General features: G+C 37.1%; 1 protein-coding gene across 4 annotated transcripts in view; it reads left to right on the plus strand.

Annotated features, from left to right (window-relative positions):
* Window positions 1–20646, plus strand: part of clcn2.L (chloride voltage-gated channel 2 L homeolog) — a 63252-nt gene that overhangs the window by 20888 nt on the left and 21718 nt on the right. For 3 of the 4 annotated variants that reach the window (XM_041563205.1, XM_041563202.1, XM_041563203.1), the window contains exons 2-12: window positions 5432–5582; window positions 8718–8849; window positions 9841–9969; window positions 12583–12716; window positions 12851–12928; window positions 13577–13655; window positions 14299–14424; window positions 16433–16517; window positions 17106–17207; window positions 18064–18148; window positions 18484–18639. In XM_041563205.1, the coding sequence (XP_041419139.1) occupies window positions 5432–5582; window positions 8718–8849; window positions 9841–9969; window positions 12583–12716; window positions 12851–12928; window positions 13577–13655; window positions 14299–14424; window positions 16433–16517; window positions 17106–17207; window positions 18064–18148; window positions 18484–18639 (1257 nt within the window). The remainder of the gene's footprint in view (window positions 1–5431; window positions 5583–8717; window positions 8850–9840; window positions 9970–12582; window positions 12717–12850; window positions 12929–13576; window positions 13656–14298; window positions 14425–16432; window positions 16518–17105; window positions 17208–18063; window positions 18149–18483; window positions 18640–20646) is intronic. The other variant, XM_041563204.1, reaches the window with a different exon arrangement.

The raw sequence follows: 20646 nt of genomic DNA on the forward strand, positions 1-20646 counted from the left end.
GCCTACTAGAAAGCATTTCTCTCCTAAAGTGCAGGCACAAGTCACATGACCGGGGGCAGCTGGGAAATTGACAAAATGTCTAGCCCCGTGTCAGATTTCAAAATTGAATATAAAAAAATCTGTTTGCTCTTTTGAGAAATGGATTTCAGTGCAGAATTCTGCTGGAGCAGCACTATTAACTGATGCGTTTTGAAAAAAACATGTTTTCCGATGACAGGATCTCTTTAAAAGTAGCTGGGAAAAAAGCCACTGTTGTCTCCAGTGAGATTATTCTCCTTGTGTCAGTGTGGGTTATCTTTCACTCTCCAAAAACATTAATGGAAATTTAGATTTATAAGCTTTTCTGAGAGTATGCAGTGATTCAAAAGATTAATTGAATCGGCAAAACCCTAGTTTGTCCATAGCCTTTGTAAGAACCAATTATTATGTTGCCTCAAACCTAGCTTTGGCCTTCCATTGAGAGCACAGGGTGCAGCTGCCACATGATAGAATAGCCCACATATTAAATCTGACAAACACAGAGTGTTTGGCCCCAAATTAAGCTATTAGCCAATATAGCTGCTGTATGTTAGCCAAAAGCTGGCTCTGTGTGTATGTTTATATTTACATTTGCATTAAGTGAACATTAAGTACAAAATTTGTACCTCGAAATGCTATTTTACAAAATGAAAGGGCTATTGTGTTAACCAACAAAGAACCATGCAAGTGTGTCAGCAAACAAAAGAAGCACTGAAGCACACTAAAAGGTCACCGTAAATTACTTGAAAATACAGTTAGTGCTGCCAAATTCTTGTCCCTATAAAAGTAGCAAATTTCCAAGTGTGTCTAAGGAATTGATCCCACTAGTTGTCTATAAGGGCTCCCACATCTGCCTCCCACCTTCCCATGGAGCGTAGTTCAGAGCCAACATAAAGAGTATTCTGCAAGTGTTTAAATAACTTAGAGAGTGTATTCCTTTGTCCAAATGGGATGAGAGTGTCAACCTAGGAAAAACTGGCTACAGTTTTATACTTTTATAGCTTTGTGTTGTTAAAGGGATCCTGTCATCGGAAAACATGTTTTTTTCAAAATGCATCAGTTAATAGTGCTACTCCAGCAGAATTCTGCACTGAAATCCATTTCTCAAAAGAGCAAACACATTATTTTATATTCAATTTTGAAATCTGACATGGGGCTAGACATATTGTCAATTTCCCAGCTGCCCCCAGTCATGTGACTTGTGCCTGCACTTTAGGAGAGAAATGCTTTCTGGCAGGCTGCTGTTTTTCCTTCTCAATGTAACTGAATGTGTCTCAGTGGGACATGGGTTTTTACTATTGAGTGTTTTTCTTAGATCTACCAGGCAGCTGTTATCTTGTGTTAGGGAGCTGCTATCTGGTTACCTAACCATTGTTCTTTTGTTTGGCTGCTGGGGGGAAAAAGGGAGGGGGTGATATCGCTCTAACTTGCAGTAAAGAGTGATTGAAGTTTATCAGAGCACAAGTCACATGACATGGGGCAGCTGGGAAATTGACAATATGTCTAGCCCCATGTCAGATTTCAAAATTGAATATAAAAAGATCTGTTTACTCTTAGTTACAATGTGTACATGAAACTGGGGCAGTTTAACACAGCTCATGGCCAGTATTTGTATCTGATCACTACTGGGAAAAAGAAAATACTGAATATTTGAGATATAACAATTTATTTTCTGCACTGGTTTGATACATTACAGCACAGGTGAGCTTAGCTTAAAGTTCACGTCCAACAACACATTTTCCTTCTCCCTATTCACATCATCAGTGATTCAGAATATTTGATGTTACAGTAGAACACCCATTTTATGTTTTTTAGGGGCCCAGAGAAATATGGTGTACAATCCTGAAAAATGTAAAACCAGGGAAATACATTATGCTGTATATATTGGTGGGACCACAAAAAAAACAGTGTAAACTTAAAATCAGGGGATGTAAAATTGAGGATTCACAGTACAGGTATGGGATCCATTATCCAGAAACCAGTTATCCAGAAAGCTCCGAATTACAGAAAGGCCATTTTTCATAGACTGCATTTTATCCAAATAATCAAATTTATAAGAAATGATTTCCTTTGTCTCTGTAATAATTAAACATTACTTTGAACTTGATCCAAAGTAAGATATAATTAATCCTTAGTGTAAGCAAAACCAACCTATTGGATTTATTTAATGTTTACATGGTTTTCTAGTAGACTTGAGGTATGTAGATCCAAATTACTGAAAGATTATCTGGAAAACCCCAGGTCCCGAGCCTTCTGGATAACAGGTCCCATACCTGTATATAGTTGACATTCATGATACAGACACTGATGTTTTACAAATATTCAAAATATTTTTTTTTATTTTTTTGTGATTTGCATGTATATTATTTATGAAAAATAAAATGTATAATTATATAGGGAATAACATCAAAGAAAAAGGGAGTGCAGAAATTCACCATAGAATGCATTTATGTGCTTCATTATAGGTTTTTCCTTTGTTGTGGTCTGCATTTCACCTTATGTCAAAAAGATATTAAAGGGCATATCTATGTATCCAAGTTCGAGCTCTGCTTGGTCAGTGGTAATCTATGTACAATAGAGGGGAATAATGTACCCCTATTGTAAATCTATGAATGTAATAGGATATGAATATAAGAAGATAAACAACCATATAAAGACACAATGCCTTTGTGTAATTCACAGGTCTCATGAGACATGAGACATACAACACAAGTGACATAGTTACTATAGTTTGCAACTTATCAATGAAACAGTTTATTCAAAAAAATATATTAGCATTGTAAATGAACCGTTTTGTAAAATGCTTGTTAGTTAGTGATGGGTGTTAATCCTGTTTAAACTTTTTGAGAATAACATAAAAAATTATTAAAATGAACTGAAGCTTACTCCCCATCAATATTACCCTATGTACGGGCATGGAAAATAGATATATGCAGATCTCTGGATGAACAGGGATGGTTTGAAATATGGGATGGAACAGCTCACAGTGCGACTAACACATCCCTACTTGAAGCGGGATACAAAGTTCTTATGAGATGGTATCTGGTTCCATCCAGTTTGAACAAACTAAACAATCAATATGACCCAACATGCTTTAGAACAGGGATCCCCAACCTTTTGAACCCATGAGCAACATTCAGAAGTAAAAGGAGTTGGGGAGCAAAACTGGCATGGAAAATGTTGTTGGGGTGCCAAATAAGTGCCGTGATTGGCTATTTCGTAGCCCCTATCCTACATTAAGGCTCCGTTTGGCAGTACACCTGGTTTTTATGAAACCAAAACTTGCCTACAAGCCTGGAATTCAAAAATAAGCACCTGCTTTGAGGCAACTGGGAGCAACATCCAAGGGGTTGGAGAGCAACATGTTGCTCACAAGCTACTGGTTGGGGATCACTGCTTTAGAAGATGTGGAGGTGAGTGCATGGCCTTCCATATATGGTGGGAATGTCCTAAAGTAAAGAGATACTGGACTAGAGTATACAAAATGATCTACTCAATAACAGGAATAAATTTAAGTAAAAAACTGGACCAAGCCCTGCTAGGGAATAGGATTCCAAACATCAATAAATATACAAGGAAACGTATTACCCACATATTTACAGCGGCTAAATTAACTATAGGCAAGGCCTGGAAACCCCTCTTATTACCAATATAGCAATTCAAAAATAAACTAAATTGGATCTCTTTGTTAATGAGAAATGAATAAGTATACTACAAGATAGACAAATACAATTCCAAAAAACTTGGGACCCATGGGTACTATACACTACCCTTCTGTCGCTGGCCGTGCCGTCCTCTCCAACTGAATAGTTAGACAAGAATGAGTATCATAAACACAAAAATATGAGAAAGAAACAAGGGGAAACCGTATAATTAGAAGGAAAAGAGATGATTCAGGGCAAAAGAGGAAGAGCAATAAAATATAATATATAGATAGACAATTTTTATACCAATCATTCACAGTTAAAACCAGGTTAGAATTTAAGGAGGCACTGATTAGGTTTAGATTTAGTTTGTGATTTTGACTTTGACCACGATGTTGAAGATTCATTACTGTACAAGTTGACAAACAAATCATCGTTTATCATCATGTTACAATAAAGTATATAACGGTATTATTGGAAGTCGGACGCCTGTAAAATACAGTCCCCGACTCCCAATACCCTCCCCCAACCTTTCCCAATTCCCTTATCCCCCTTGCCCCCTTACCCAAAAGGGTCAATTTGAAATGTACCTTTATTGATGTAATTTACACATTAACATATTATATCAACATTTATGTGAAACACTTTATAATGTACAAAACTTTTTTTTTATTCAATGAAAAGTTTAAAAGCAAAAAAAAAAATTATTAAAATGTAATTTTGCTAATTGTTACCATATTAAGCAGCAACCTCTCTAGATACAACCTCTCTAGATACATGTAATATTATTGCTCTTTTATGTAGTAGGAGTATTACTTCTTTATTGAGTAAGGAAGCAGATCTACAAATTCAATGAAGGATTTTGCATTATCTCTTATATCACGCAACAATCAGCTCTAGCATTCCATCTTACTCGCTTAATTTATAAGAACAGATAAGGAAGCAAAACCCAAGGTCAGTTAGGCTGATTGTTTGAAAAAGCCGACTAATTACAACAGAAAAGATAAGCGTCTTGTTATATGATTATACGATTATAACTCATAAAATATTATGTTTGGCTTCAACCTCAGGAAATTACATATAACATACAAGATAAGAGCTGGAGTAAACATTTTAGGAGTGTGGTCTACCTGGCTTATGGGATTTACAAGCCCCTTCTCATGTCTGTTAGGGCCCTGACAGAGGGGGCACTTTATCGCCTGTGGGAAACCTCCTCTCCCACAGGTGATAAAGCCTGCCTTTCCCAGATTCACTGGAATTGCTACAGGCAAAATACTTTAAATACGGCGATCCCAGTGATCACATGAAAATGCCTTCTTCACTATTTTTGCTTATTTTTGGGATCAGCATGTTTGCACACACATCAGGTGGAACCTACTTTTAAAAGTCATGCCTATGGTGTGTCTTAAAAAACAGAGCATTGTTTATCTTATAGTTGAAACTGAAGGCAAAATTGGTGGACACAGATTAATGCATTTTTTCATTTATACATTTCATTAGGTAAGTACCATATTTGTGTTTATTGTCTAATATATTCTCCTCCAGTATTCCCATTCTAAAGGTCATTCAATTCAAGTAGGGGACATACAGTATATGCTCTTTCTACAGATCCATAGTAGCTACAAAAGATGGCATCAGTATTAAAACCATCCCTGACTCATACCTCAGAATAGTGTAAAACCTATTCTTTATGCCTCCATAGATTTGTCTTTTTTAAGGAAAAATAACTTGTGCTTACACAGTAATTTTATCCTTGTGACTTCTTTTAGATGTATGGCAGGTATACACAGGACCTCGGAGTTTTTGCCAAAGAGGAGGCAGCACGTATTCGTCAAGAAAGAGAAGAGCAACGACCTGTCAGAAAAGCTCAAAGTGTAGAACTGCGGAAGTATGATGAGAGTCGCTGTGCCAAGTGTAAAAGTATGTTGCAAAGTAGTATAGAAATGTGGAAATGGTACAATTAAAATGTAAATGTGTATTGAGTTGAGAAAGTTTACTAATTTGTATTAATTAGGACAAGCTACAGTAGGGCCCATATTATTGTTGTGACATCTGTTTTATGAATTGTTTGGAAAATTTGAGAAATCATATTATTCCAGCACTTGTTTAGAGAATCTCCAGGAGTGTAACAGCATGTGTAACCTTGTCAGATGTCCCTAAGAAGTTCCCTGGGGTTGAGGTCTGGTAATAGTAGAGAGATAGCCATGCATTCTTTAGGCTTAGGGGGCTTTGTCATGTTTTGAGATGAATCCTCTTCTACACAAGGGGATCAACTTCAGAACAGGAGGAACTCAAACACCTGTGTAGTTCCACTATCATATTTAACTATAAGTTCTCTACACTATTGCTTTAACCTTGACACACAAGCTCCCCAGTTGCTTTACATTAATCTTTAAACAAAACTTTCTTCTTGTCTTCATTTCTAGTATTTTGGGTATTGTTTGGCCCATGCTAAATGTCTACACTTGTTTTGCTGTCAAAAAAGTGGTTTGGATTTTCCTAGGATGAGGAAGTTTAACCATCTTCTGTTGACTGCACTCTTTCCAACTGAGACATAGATGCAGGGGCAGGTCTTGGTCTAAAATTGGGGAAGTGGGAAGATACATACACTGAAATAGCAGAATTGCATTTTTATCTTTAGCCAAGGATGTGGCAAGAAAGTATTCAACATTGGGGGGGGGGGGGTAGGTAGGATAACCCTCTCTCCGGTCTTGCTTTGGATATAAATGTTTGGTTCAGCTTAGTTTGGCCTCAAACTTGTTTCACTAAGAAATTGTAAACTTACTCAGAGTGCTCCTCTGAGCACTTTTGTTACACTCATTTCAGTCTAAAACTGCTAACATTTTAGAAGCCACTAAAAAGAGATAATAAGTTACCTATTTATAATGCTGTGTAAAAAATATGGAGACAAAAAATTCGGCAAGCATCATCACATAAAAACTTACCAAGTTTTGTACTGATTTTCAGCAACCACATTCCTCAAATCCAGCGTAACTTGGCTTTGGCCATCTTGGCTTTATAGACCTTGAACAGCTTCTTGCCATTCGAATTTTCTCCAGTGACTTTAATGGATTACGAAAGGTCTGAAGCTGCAAATAATAGTGGTGTCAAATCAGACGTTAGGACATCATACAAGCCTTAATGAGCTTTTTCTACCTTTTACATACTTTTACATAGCATAATAACTAGGCCCCTGAATGTAAATACCAGGCTTTAGGCTCAACAGCTCTCTATGAAAGTCAGACAGTCATAAACCCTTGAGTTAACTGACTATACAGGGAGTGCAAAGAATGTCTGTGGGTTGTTGTTGAGCCTAAATCCTGGTGTTAGCAGTCAGTTATGAGTGATGTAATAACCCTTCTAGTATATATTCTATATACTGAACTTATTGCACCAACCTAACGTTTTAGCTTCCCAATAGCAGCAATGATCCAGGACTTCAGGGGGTCACCATCTTGGAAAAGTGAGTGACACTCACATGCTCAGTGGACTCTGAGCAGCTGTTGAGATGCTAAGCTTAGGGGTCGTCACAAATCATCAAGCAGAAAATGAGGTTGGTCTGTAAAGCTGATGCTACAGGGCTGAATATTAAATTCTGATGCTATTTGCACTGGTTTCTGTGCTGCCATGTAGTAATTATCTGTATTAATTACTAATCAGCCTTATATTGTGACATTTATATTCTATGTGTACTGTATATTTTGAGTGGGCACCTAAGCTCAGTAAGTGACAGCAGCACAGAACATGTGCAGTGAATCAGCAAAAAAGAAGATGGGGAGCTACTGGGGCATCTCTTCTTTGCTAAAAGGCTGTGGTTACCTTGGGCTGGCACAGAAGTTTAGAACATAATGTACAACATTTCTAGCCTACTTCTTTAGTCAGGCTTTAGTTCTCCCTTAATTAGAAAATCACTTTTTAAAATGATTTCTTGCAATAAACAGGTCAAAATCTCCAAGTGAAAGTAAAGTCATATTTCACTTTGTTTGTATGAGCCCAGTCAAAAGAAATCAGCATTCCACTGTATAATGAACTATCACAAAGACTAAAAAGGCTTCAGCTGAGAGAACAGATGGGAAAGAAAGTAGTAATTGGGGCATGTGCAAGTTTAGACACCCTAGTAAGTCATTATTCAGCACTATAGAGATTTTAACAAGCATTATATATATCGATTTATTATTAAGGAGCTCTAATTCTATCAATTACTTCTATAACTTCGCTTTTATCTAAGTATACTTTCACACCTTTCAAGAAACGAACTAGTAAAGTATCTGAATACTAACACTTTTCATAACAGGAACATAGCATCTGGGAGGGTGCAAGGCGTGCACCATAGTGCTAATTTGGAAAGCAGTTATGCCCTCGATATGCTGCCCCTCTGCCGGATGAAAGATCCTTCAGGAGGCACAGCTAGCCCTGTCCTTATATCCTGAATTTGGACAGGGCCCTGATTTGGGCGTACCTCCTGACGTTTAGTACCTTATGTCCATGAATGATATGCAAGGTTGCGGCAGGAGGATAAAAGGCTACGTGCCTCCCTTCACTAATACAGCGGTGACTACCGCAGCCAGCATTGTATTAGGGAAGGGGGCTACAGATCTCTGCGTTCCCTAAAATGAGGACAAAGGCCTGTGGCTTTTTAAACAATGCCGTTTACTTTTGGCAAAGTTTTAAAAAAGTGCAAAAACTTTTTCTAGCACTTTACGCATTGCTTGTGGCAGTGTAAATGAGCCCTAGTATTTGTCAGTTATGAAATCTAGAGGACCAGACCTAAAGGAAACTATATGTAAAAAAAGTTTTTTATTATCTACCCTTTTTAAGCTCAACTATTTCTACTTCATGCCTCCAAAATGGCAGTCTTTTTCATTCCACTTTTCCAATTCGCTGTGGCTCTGTGACTTGGTCAACTCTAGCACTCCCTGCAGCTCCATGTTTATAAATCATATTTTGTTCTCCATGTGGTTCTATACTTATCTGCTCTGTGTACAGTACTCCAGTATTGTTACTAATTAATTTTGCATTGTCTATATGCAATCTGAGTGTGGCTTGCTTTTTCAGTCTGCTGTGTACATTCCCAACGGATTGTGCTGTCCCGAGTCGGGGAGGACTGGATTTTCCTCATTCTCCTAGGTTTGCTTATGGCTCTGGTGAGTTGGGCGATGGACTTCACAATTGCCATTTGCCTACAAGGTGAGGAACAATGACTAACTGCCAATGACATTAATCCAGTACTAAATAGATCCACCCTGTTAAACCAGATCCTTGTTGAAAATGCTGTCATACTCTCTTCACTCAAAAAAACAGGCAACACTTAAAATTCAAGTAGAGTTTTTTTTTAAAGCCCCCCCCCTTTCAACATTAGTTCAATGAATATGGCCTGGGCTGAACATACTTTTTCCCCTATTGTTTTAATTGAGAAATGTCTATGTTTTTGGTATTTCTTGCACTAAACTGGGAAAAGGCTGAAACTGAAAGTAAAGTAAAATCTGTCTTGTTCTTACAAATACAATCAAAACAATCACCAGTCCACTGAAAAGCCTGCAGCTGGGGGATAGAGGAGTTTGTTTATACAGAGGGCTGCTTAAAGGACTGCTGATTTATCTTGATTGTACTGTCAATTTCAGATTTTAGTTTAGTGCAATAAATAACAGAAACATTTACATCTTTTCAATAAAACACTAGGTGAAAAAAGTATTTTCAACACCTGTCCTATTAATTGAACTAATGATAATAAATGTATTTGCCCCTTTAATGGCTCTGTAATACAAGTGAGAAATTATGTTTAATTAGGTATTGTTAGGACTGTGCCTTGTTCCTTATTTTACAGAGAGAATTTTCTCAGACTGAATTTTTTTTTGCCAAATTAGCTTACAAGGATGAGTTATTCTCAGAGCAAAAATATAGAAAGGAGGTTCTTGGGAGAGCTTAATAAGGGACTTTTTGTCTCATTCACATCTTATGACTGACATAGTTCATTCACTATTCTATAAGAAAGAAAATATTCAGTGCTTTGCTAGTTTTCTTGATATATACTATAATGTATTTTTTTAATCTTTTATTTCCCTATTCTTTACCTGTTTTTCCTTGTTTCTTTCTCATCACTTCACTTCTAATGTTTTTCTTCTATATCCCCACAATGTATTCCACCTTCTTTGGCCAATGTTTCTTCCTGATGAAACAGCTCACAAGTGGATGTATGGTGGCTTGGACAACAATGTGTTCCTGCAGTATCTAGCATGGGTCACATATCCCGTAGTCCTGATCACTTTTTCTGCTGGATTCACACAGATCCTTGCGCCCCAAGCAGTTGGTATGTATGAAATAAACTTTTATTATGTTTTAATATATTTCATAGTACCAAAGTGTTAAAAAGCTGATTTCAAGACCACGTACTACGTGTTTCTATCCTGCAAATAAGTATCCTACATGTATATTGCATAGTCTATACTTCAAGAGAGCATGAGATTATTATTTATTTATTTAGTGAAGAGTTAAATTTTGTTAACATTGCATGAAATTAGAGGTCATCACAGTAAACAGTGGGCTGTAGACAAATCAAGACTGTTACATGTATTGTTAAAGTAGCACTATCAGCACTGTAGATTGATGAGCACCAAAAAGTGTGTTCCTAAACCCTGCAACCCCCACCCCAGCTTAGCCACCAAATTTAAAAACAAGTAGTAGAGAGATTATTTATTTTTACAAAACAAATGTATTTATTTGCTGTATAGACACTCAAGGCTGCTTCCCTAAGCACAGGCCATCAGGTGCCTATATATAAATCTGGCCTTGAGCACTATCCATTGGCACATTGTTTGGCAGCATATGGCAGTCAACACAAGCAAAGAAGGCTTTAGAGTAGGTATTTTTGTTGTATATTCCATATATATTATAATGAACAGAAATAATTATTACAAATGAAAAATTTGAGTTGCAGTACTTTAATCCAGGGAGTAGTATGGAAAGCTTGCCTCGGTCAACCGGTGACTAAAACGGTTGGTTTAAATTCAGCCATAGTTGGAGAACCACAAGGTGAAAATATGTGATATTGATTACGAGTTTTCACGTGCTAGCCCCCACCCCAAGTTTTATCTGTCACTCTATGTATTGTAAGTCTTATGTTTGCCGTTATTTTTGCCAAATTGTGGAATATGCTGGCATTTTATAAATAAACAATGGTTATCCAGTTTGCAGGAAAAGCAAAGAAAAAGGTTAATGATTAGCACAGATGTTATAGCAGTAAGATAAATAGTAGTTGAGGTCAAGGAAACAATGATAAAAAGTAGATGTTGGAAGGCTCAAGAGGACATACAGTCCAGAAATGTGTGAGGCCATAGCAGACTATAGGAGAGACTTTTTTCTGTTCTGTTCCGCTTCTGGCAGGGACCATTAGGACACCCCTCGTTTGAAACAAGGACAGTGGCTGTAGAAGATCTATAGGGAACTCCAATAAAGAGGGCATTTTAAAGTTAATGATAATTTTTAGCCCAGATTGAAACCTGCACCACATACTGAATTATTCATTATTGCCTACAATGTTTTTTTTAAAAATAATATAATTTTAGGCTACTGTTTGATCTTTCCTGTATCATGCATAAACAGCTGCAATGTCAAAATCGTAGAAGAGCTAGATCACTTCCGATTATATATTTTGGAAACTATAAAAAGTATGGCACTCCTAAGGGCTGTGGCACACAACGAGATTTGTCACCCACGGTAAATCTGAGCTACTTTGGCAACAAATATTCTCAAAATGCCCTCCCCTAGTGAACACTTTGGATCACTGCAAGTAAAACATATCACTCACAGCAATCCATCTTAATTGCGGGAAAATGTGGCACATAGTTTTCAGCTTTAGCAATAATTATAATTGCAAGCAACCTGCAGACTTCTTCACCATTTTTTTTTTTTTTTTGCAGTAAGTTTCTTAAAATTAGTTGTTATCACAGAAACCTGTATATGATATTAGCCTTTAATATGAAGGAAAATATATTTAAAGGGAAAGTAAAGTCTAAAATAGAATAATGCTAGAAATGCTGTATTTTGTATACTAAAGATAAACATGAATTAGGCTTTTGCACCAGAAGCCTAATTAAACAAATGATTTATGTTTTCAAAGTTGGCCACAGGGGGTCACCATCTTGTACCTTTGTTGAACATCTTTGCAAAATCAAGACCATGCACATGCTCAGTGTGGTCTGGGCTGCTGCTTAGGGATCGTCAAAAATGATCAAAACCGCAAAAGTCAAATAATATCTCCTACAGAAGCAGATACAGCAAGACTAATAATCAGAATATGCAGACTGCACTGGATCCTATGTTGTCATATAATCTAATGTGGATTTTATAGTTTTTGTATTGTTTAAAACAAACTTTCTGCAGAACCAGTGGCTGCATCAAAAAAAATCCTCCAAATAGAATCCCGGTTTATCTGCTTAAATCTGGCTCCATGATCTTTGTCCCTGCAGCTGGAGTTGGAAACATTAAAGAGGATATAAGGAAAAATCTTAAACTCAAACTTAAAAAGAAACATATCCCTAATATACTTCAATTAAAAAATCTGTACAGTTTTTACAAGAAGCCTGACTGTATGCAGTGAAATTCCCCCTTTCTTTACTTGCTCTGACTGATGCAGATATGAATCTCTACATGGTCGTCGGCTGTTCTACAGGGAAACAAACAAAGCTGCTCGAGTTCTGGGAAGTCCCTCCCCCTGCTGTTTGAAAGTATGGTTGTTTCCCTGCAGAGCAGCTAGGGACAGTCTGAAGTTTCCTATCTGCAGCTGTCAGAGCAAGTAAATGAACGGGGAATTTCACTGCATACATACAGTCAGCTTTCTTAGGAAAACGGTAAACTTGTTGCTTCTCACATTCTCTGTGTCCTCATTTCCCAATTGCATGTGTTCCATGATTTTAATACTCAGGCTCCGGAATACCAGAGATGAAGACTATTCTCCGTGGCGTTGTGCTGAAGGAGTACCTCACACTGAAAACCTTCATTGCAAAAGTTGTTGGGTTGACATGTGCACTTGGGAGTGGCTTACCGCTGGGCAAGGAGGTAACTTTTCCATTCACACATATGGCCCAGTACATAACCCTTGTATAAAATAATGGAATTATCTTAGATATCGTATAAGGCTAATGAAATGAGAATGCATAATGGAGTCAAAGTAATTTTTGTCATCTCTATAGGGTCCATTTGTTCACGTTGCCAGTATGTGTGCTGCTCTGCTGAGCAAATTTATGTCTCTTTTTGGAGGAATTTATGAGGTAGGTACATAAGGTTGCATTAATGGTAACTTCATCCACCAATTAGATTTGGATATCCCTTATGAGAGTATGAACTGTCAGCCTTCATAAGGTGAGGATCTTTGATGCCTTATTCTTATATGGGCCTGTTGATCTTATTCTTGATTCTTTACTAATGCCAATTGCAAAAATGTGCTACATCAAATTAGGTTGACAGAGATATCACACCTCATCCAGATCTGTTAGGTTTGTGTTACACAATTATATGGAACTGATATGGTTTTTATCATAAAGTTGTACTTCCCAAACTCTGGGGCTGCCCTCAAGCTGAGGCCGATTCAGGGTGAAATTTAAAGAATATGTCTGTATACTTTTCTAGACAATCTTTGAAGCCTGAGCTGAAGATCAATTAGAGTGGAGTTTTTAACTTTGGTTGAATAACTGACAACAATGTTTTCATACATCTGTTGCTTTGTTAGTGTATAAGTGGCCATTGACCAAATGTTGGACCTCATAAGAGGTGTTAAACCAAACATGACCAAAAACACTAAAGGTAAAGAACAGAAGGGACGAACACTGTGCTTTTTGTGGGGCATGGTATCATGTGAGAAGTGTTTCCTCTGGTAGAGTAGATACAATACCAAAATGTTGTAATATTTTTATCCTCAGAATGAGTCTCGTAATATTGAGATGCTTGCTGCAGCCTGTGCTGTGGGTGTTGGTTGCTGCTTTGCTGCTCCTATCGGAGGTAAGTCATTCACAGAAACACCTTGTGTATGTGGAATTGGGGATAGATGACTTCTATGTGAGGAGGTGTATGGTATAGCCATAGGGTGTCTGTGATCATTTATAAAGGTTATATATAGGCACAGTATGTGTGTTTTGGGCTAGAGGCGAGTAAAAGAAAGTATAAATGACGTGTTGCAAAGTGATTTGAGGTAGAGCATTACAAAACAGCGTGACTGACTGTACAACACTGATATATATTTAAACTTAGGCAACTGACCATCTTAAATATATTGTTATATACATGTTTTTGTATGGTCAGAAAATTCCTATTTTGTTCGAAAGGAGGGGCATGTTAGTAACTTTTCTTCTTAAGTGATATTAAGCATTTTAGTTCAGCTACTAGTATCTAGAGGATTAAATGAAATAGAGCATCCTGTTTCATCCTATAGTATTTGGCAGCCTGTTTTTGCAGTTGCTGAGAGATTAATTCATTGAATAAACAAACAAATCTTTATAGAATTTTAAGATGAATGCAGTTATGCAAAACAACTAAATGTCTGACCCATTCATTGAAGGGTTCTAGCTTGCAATATGGTAAAATACTTTTTTAAAAATATATATTCATGATTACCTCACAAAGTGACCTAATTTCCCAAAATTAGGAGTGTTGTTCAGTATTGAAGTCACCTCTACATTCTTTGCTGTAAGAAATTACTGGCGTGGGTTCTTTGCTGCCACTTTCAGTGCCTTTATTTTTCGTGTTCTTGCTGTGTGGATTAAAGATGAAGGTGAGTGTCACTTGAATGATGTCATAAACAATCCACATCCACTTTTTTTCCTCCAAATTTGAGTTGTTCTACTGTTAAGATCTCTGTGCTGGTTTTCTTACCATAAATATACTCTTGCACATGAGCTTATTTCTCTTTTTTACTCTAGTGCCCTGATTGGAATTTCTGTGTAGTTCAATGAGAGCTCCATAAGTTTCAATGACCTAAAAAGAGCAGTAATGAACACATGTGTTATAATGTGTAAATAAGTGTTTTATATGCTTTAAATATAATGTACGTTTACCCTGTTCCCCTGCACTGTAAAAAAAATATATGTTTGATTCAGAAATGCTACTATAGTTTATATATTTAAGCTGCTGTGTAGCCAAAGGGCAGCCATTAAAGCTGAACAGTACAAAAAGTGTACCTAGCAGAATTAAAATTGATTTAGTTCTGGATGAACAGATACAAACTTTAAATTTAAAAATATTTTTATGTTTAATGTTACAGGGCCTTTAATCGTAACTGCCTCTAATAAACCAATTTTTATCTCACAAAAACACTAGATTATGTCAAAATGAAAATGGAATTTGTTTATTATAAATTATATTATTCTTTATTATGTACCTGTTGGCCATAGTCACGTATCTTCTGTGTGTTCTAGTATTATTACTATTATAATTTTATGTTTCCATTAATATTGTGGCATAGCTATCAATACAAACACTTTTCATCATTTCTCAGTTTTTTTTAACATTTCTACTAAACATGCTAAACACTGTAATCAGTGATCCCATTACCTAATTGGGCCAACCTCCATTGAGTGTGCCTGCATGTAAGTGTAAGTTGCTCTTTTCAGTGCAGATCAACAGAGCTGTGGATGGGAGCAGATCCACTTCTTTTAGCCTAAAGAAAAACACAGACTGAGAGCAGCAGAGCCAACACTCCATGTGTCCTGGCCCTTAAAGGAGAAGGAGAGTTAAACTAAAGAAGAATGCTAGAAATGTTGTACATTATGCTTTTGGCTTCTGTACCGGCCCAAGGCAACCAAAGCCCTTTAGCAGGGAAGATCTGTGTCTCCAAAGATGCCCCAGTAGCTCCCCATCTTCTTTTCTGCTGATTCACTGCACTCTGTGCTGCTGTCGGTTACTGAGCTTAAGGACTAACTCACAATATACAGTACACATAGAATATAAATGTCCCAGTATAAAGCTGATTAGTAATTAATATGTATAATTACTACATGGCAGCAAATAAACCAATGCAACTAGCATCAGAATTTAATAATCAGTCCTGTAGCATCAGCTTATATGAAATGCCAACTTAATGTTCTGCTTGATAATTTGCGGTGACCCCCTAAGCTTAGCTTCTCAACAGCTGCTCAGAGCCCACTGAGCATGTGAGTGCCGCAGACACTTTCCAAGATGGTGACCCCTGTGCCAAGTCCTGGATCATTGCTGCTATTGACAAGCTGAAACTTTATATATATATATATATATATATATATATATATATATATATATATATATATATATATATATATATATATATATATATATATATATATATAAAACATGGCATTTTTATCCCTATTCATTTTTAGGGTTTAGTTCTCCTTTAATGGCTTTAAACACCAGTTGCTCCAACTCTACCTTTTTACTTCTCACACATTGGCTGGTTCATACTCAGCATAGAATTCATGTTATGTTGTAAAACTGCCCTGTAAAGGATTCAGCAAACACATTTTTTTCTCTACTGACAATTTTGCAAAATGTTGTTGAAATGAATGTGGTCATTTATTTTGTAGCTACAACATTGAAAATTGGTTATAGCTATGACATTTATGACATTTTTCTGACAAATTTCACTGCTACAATGAAAATAGCATAAAATGCAACTACCTCTCTACATTTAGTTCTGTCCTTTTTGTGAACAGCTTGTTTAAATGCCTTCTTGTTAGATCAGTGTTCAGTAGATGTACTTTTATTACATCTCAATCACGGTCCTCTCATTCTTTTCATTGATTCAGAAACCATCACAGCATTGTTCAAAACCCGTTTTCGTCTTGACTTTCCATTTGATCTTCAGGAGCTCCCAGCATTTGCTGTTATTGGGTGAGTATTTGATCTGCTCTATCTTGATTGGGCAATTTGGATTATCTTGATAAATCTGTGCGACCCTCTGGGCATGTATAAAACTTTGGAATGCAGTTTCCATAGCTGCAATTCTACTGGATCACAGTTTCTCTGTCCAAACTGAAAATGTTACCATGCGCCTCAGCAGATGGATGGAATATTGTCAGATGAGGCAGAGGGAGCAGCTGACAAAATACAGTAAGGTTCATACAGTCTGTTGGGCGAAAAGGTAGAATTGGTGGCAAGCTGGGTAGTGTATGACCATCTTTGGACTGTTTTTCCTCTTTGAGGTCTTCCGTTTTATTCTCAAGAGTTTTTACTTGCTTTCTCATTACCCTCATGCTCACAAGTTATCTATAGTATCTTCTTTCCCTTTTCTCTTTCCTTTCTCAGATTCTGCCTTATTTTCAAAGCCTGTATGTCTTGCTCCAGATTTATCTGGCCAAGTTAAAGGAACCCTTATTTTGCAGAACTTTTGAACAATGGCTTATTTTTTCAAACGAATCTCTTTCTTGCTTAATATGTATTATCTGCTCTTTTATATTTATTCCTTTGTTTATCTGACAGGATTGCCAGTGGTTTTGGGGGTGCTCTTTTTGTGTATCTTAATCGGAAGATTGTAGAGTTTATGCGAAAACAGAAAACTATTAACAGGTTCCTGATGAAAAAGTGAGTATTCTGAATAACTGCTGTAATTCTCCATGTAACAAGAGTTTGAGCAGATGCGTTTGGAGCTTTATTTTGGTACATGTCTAAATTTTAGTACAGCTTTATCAATCCAAAAACTGTGCCCGATATAAAGCCACATTCTCCTTTTTACAGTTTGAATGCATGATTACAAGTGTCCTTTATGGTTTACCAACATAACCTTCCTGAAAAGACTTGTTGGATATAAAATTCAAGAATTTTAAGAAGGAAAACATCTAATAGTCATTTAGAAAGTTTGATAAGTGCATATCAGAGCCTCCTATGTAATATTCTCTTACTATTAACTAATCTACAAGGTTATGTATAAGTGTGTAAGGCTGATCATTTTGCTGTGGGTTGAAACTCTGAAGCATGGAAAAAATGAATATAGTTCTAGAGAAATTCATAAGGAGTTTTAAATACATTTATGATGGGGTTTGAATATTTTTTTCCCCAATATGTATAATAGATATAACATTTTATTTCAGGATTAAAAAAAAGTCAGTATGCAAGAGCTTTTTTGGATATTTCTTTCCATGAGAAAAACATTTAATAATGGCCACATTCATTAATATACTTTTATTTAAAGTTGCTTTGAAACAAGATACAGAATATGCATAAGACATATGTCTAACCCCATTGCACTTTCAGTTAAATATTGGCTAAACTTAGCTAGTCTATGAAACAGGATATGCAGTGGTTTATTCCGACTATACGTGGCCTACATCAGATTATATAAGACATATTTTACTGTTTTAATAAAAGACTGTCCGTAGTTTTTCTGTTCAATATAGGACTGTCATTCTTTAATCACTAATTGGCTGCTATTAACTCCCAGACGCCTGCTGTTCCCGGCATTGGTTACACTGCTTATGGCCACTCTGACATTCCCACCAGGCTTTGGTCAATTCATGGCTGGGCAGGTAAGTACCTAAATAGTATATGATGAAATATCCAAAAGTTGTGAGAGGGATTGTCAGAAGAGGGTACAGGAAAACAATTTAAAGTGCTGTAGTATAGCAAGTGTTACTTTTTTGCTGTAAGTTAACTCTGTAAACCTCCCCATACTCATCAGTTATTATGTAAATGCAAAATGACAAGGGCCATTTTAAAACTTTCTGCAGTTCTTTGGTAACAAATATACAGAAGCATAGAAATATCAATACTGACAGAAATGTTACACAAGTTGTTCCAGTCCAACTGTATTGCATTGGCACTTCATTCACTCCATTTTAATGGTTTTTTGTTTTCCCTTCAGCTAACACAGAAGGAGATACTCGTGACCTTGTTTGATAACAACACATGGGCACAGCAAGGCATCTCAGAGGACTTTGCTTACCAGGGAATCTCCAGTGTCTGGAAACACCCAAAAGCTAATGTCTTTGTCACTCTGGTTGTCTTTATACTAATGAAGGTTAGTGATGAGGACATGATTGGTGAGAAAGCTGTTTTATTATTATTTTATTATTAACATGTATTTTTAGAGTGCCAACATATTGCACAGTGCTGTAAAATAAATGTGTTTATGCATAGAAATCATATGAATTACATGCATAGAACATACAGGGCCCTGTGCAAAAGAGCTTACAATGTAAAGTGGAAGGGAATGAGACACAAGGTGTGGGAGTGGGCAAGATCAGAAATAAGCAGGTGAGAGAGGTAATTTGGTAGCTAAACAGAGTGAGGATAGGCTTCTCTAAATAAGTGTGTTTTAAGAGATCTTTTGAAAGAAGAAAGGTTGGGGGGAAAGTCGGACAGACTGTGGGAGAGGATTTCAGAGAAGGGGTGGAGCCCTTGCAAAGTCTTGAATGCGAGCATGTGAGGAGGTAATGAGAGAAGAGTTGAGGAGCAGGTCAGTAGAGGATCATAGTAAGGTTAGTTGGGTGAGTATCTAGAGATGAGTTTAGAGATGTAGGGTGGGGCAGAGTTATGAAGTGCTTTGAATGTTAGGGTCATTAATTTGAATTTGATTCTGAAAGGTAGTGGAAGCCAGTGCAGGGATTGGCTGAGTGGCATGGCAGATGAGGAGCAGTTGCTAAAGGGGGATTAAGCCTGGCAGCAGTGTTCATTATGGACTGAATAGGTGATGGCCAATTAATAGAGAGTTACAGTAGTCTAGACATGATATGATGAGAGAGGGAATTAGAATTTTGGCGGCATCTTGGGTGATAAATGATCGTATTTTGGATATGTTTCTTAGATGAAAGTAAAATTATTTAATAAATGACTGGATATGAGGAGGGAAGGACAGAGCAGAATCTAGGATAACCCCAAGGCAGTGGGCCTGAGGAGACAGGATGGTAGTGGAATTGGTAACTATGATAGATACTTCTGGGATGTTACCGGTGTTAGTTGGGGGAAAAAGAACCATTTCCGTAACACAGAAGGAGATACTCGTGACCTTGTTTGATAACAACACATGGGCACAGCAAGGCATCTCAGAGGACTTTGCTTACCAGGGAATCTCCAGTGTCTGGAAACACCCAAAAGCTAATGTCTTTGTCACTCTGGTTGTCTTTATACTAATGAAGGTTAGTGATGAGGACATGATTGGTGAGAAAGCTGTTTTATTATTATTTTATTATTAACATGTATTTTTAGAGTGCCAACATATTGCACAGTGCTGTAAAATAAATGTGTTTATGCATAGAAATCATATGAATTACATGCATAGAACATACAGGGCCCTGTGCAAAAGAGCTTACAATGTAAAGTGGAAGGGAATGAGACACAAGGTGTGGGAGTGGGCAAGATCAGAAATAAGCAGGTGAGAGAGGTAATTTGGTAGCTAAACAGAGTGAGGATAGGCTTCTCTAAATAAGTGTGTTTTAAGAGATCTTTTGAAAGAAGAAAGGTTGGGGGGAAAGTCGGACAGACTGTGGGAGAGGATTTCAGAGAAGGGGTGGAGCCCTTGCAAAGTCTTGAATGCGAGCATGTGAGGAGGTAATGAGAGAAGAGTTGAGGAGCAGGTCAGTAGAGGATCATAGTAAGGTTAGTTGGGTGAGTATCTAGAGATGAGTTTAGAGATGTAGGGTGGGGCAGAGTTATGAAGTGCTTTGAATGTTAGGGTCATTAATTTGAATTTGATTCTGAAAGGTAGTGGAAGCCAGTGCAGGGATTGGCTGAGTGGCATGGCAGATGAGGAGCAGTTGCTAAAGGGGGATTAAGCCTGGCAGCAGTGTTCATTATGGACTGAATAGGTGATGGCCAATTAATAGAGAGTTACAGTAGTCTAGACATGATATGATGAGAGAGGGAATTAGAATTTTGGCGGCATCTTGGGTGATAAATGATCGTATTTTGGATATGTTTCTTAGATGAAAGTAAAATTATTTAATAAATGACTGGATATGAGGAGGGAAGGACAGAGCAGAATCTAGGATAACCCCAAGGCAGTGGGCCTGAGGAGACAGGATGGTAG

This window comes from Xenopus laevis, chromosome 5L, assembly GCF_017654675.1.
Source record: "Xenopus laevis strain J_2021 chromosome 5L, Xenopus_laevis_v10.1, whole genome shotgun sequence".
In the NCBI taxonomy this organism is placed as follows: Eukaryota; Metazoa; Chordata; class Amphibia; order Anura; family Pipidae; genus Xenopus; species Xenopus laevis.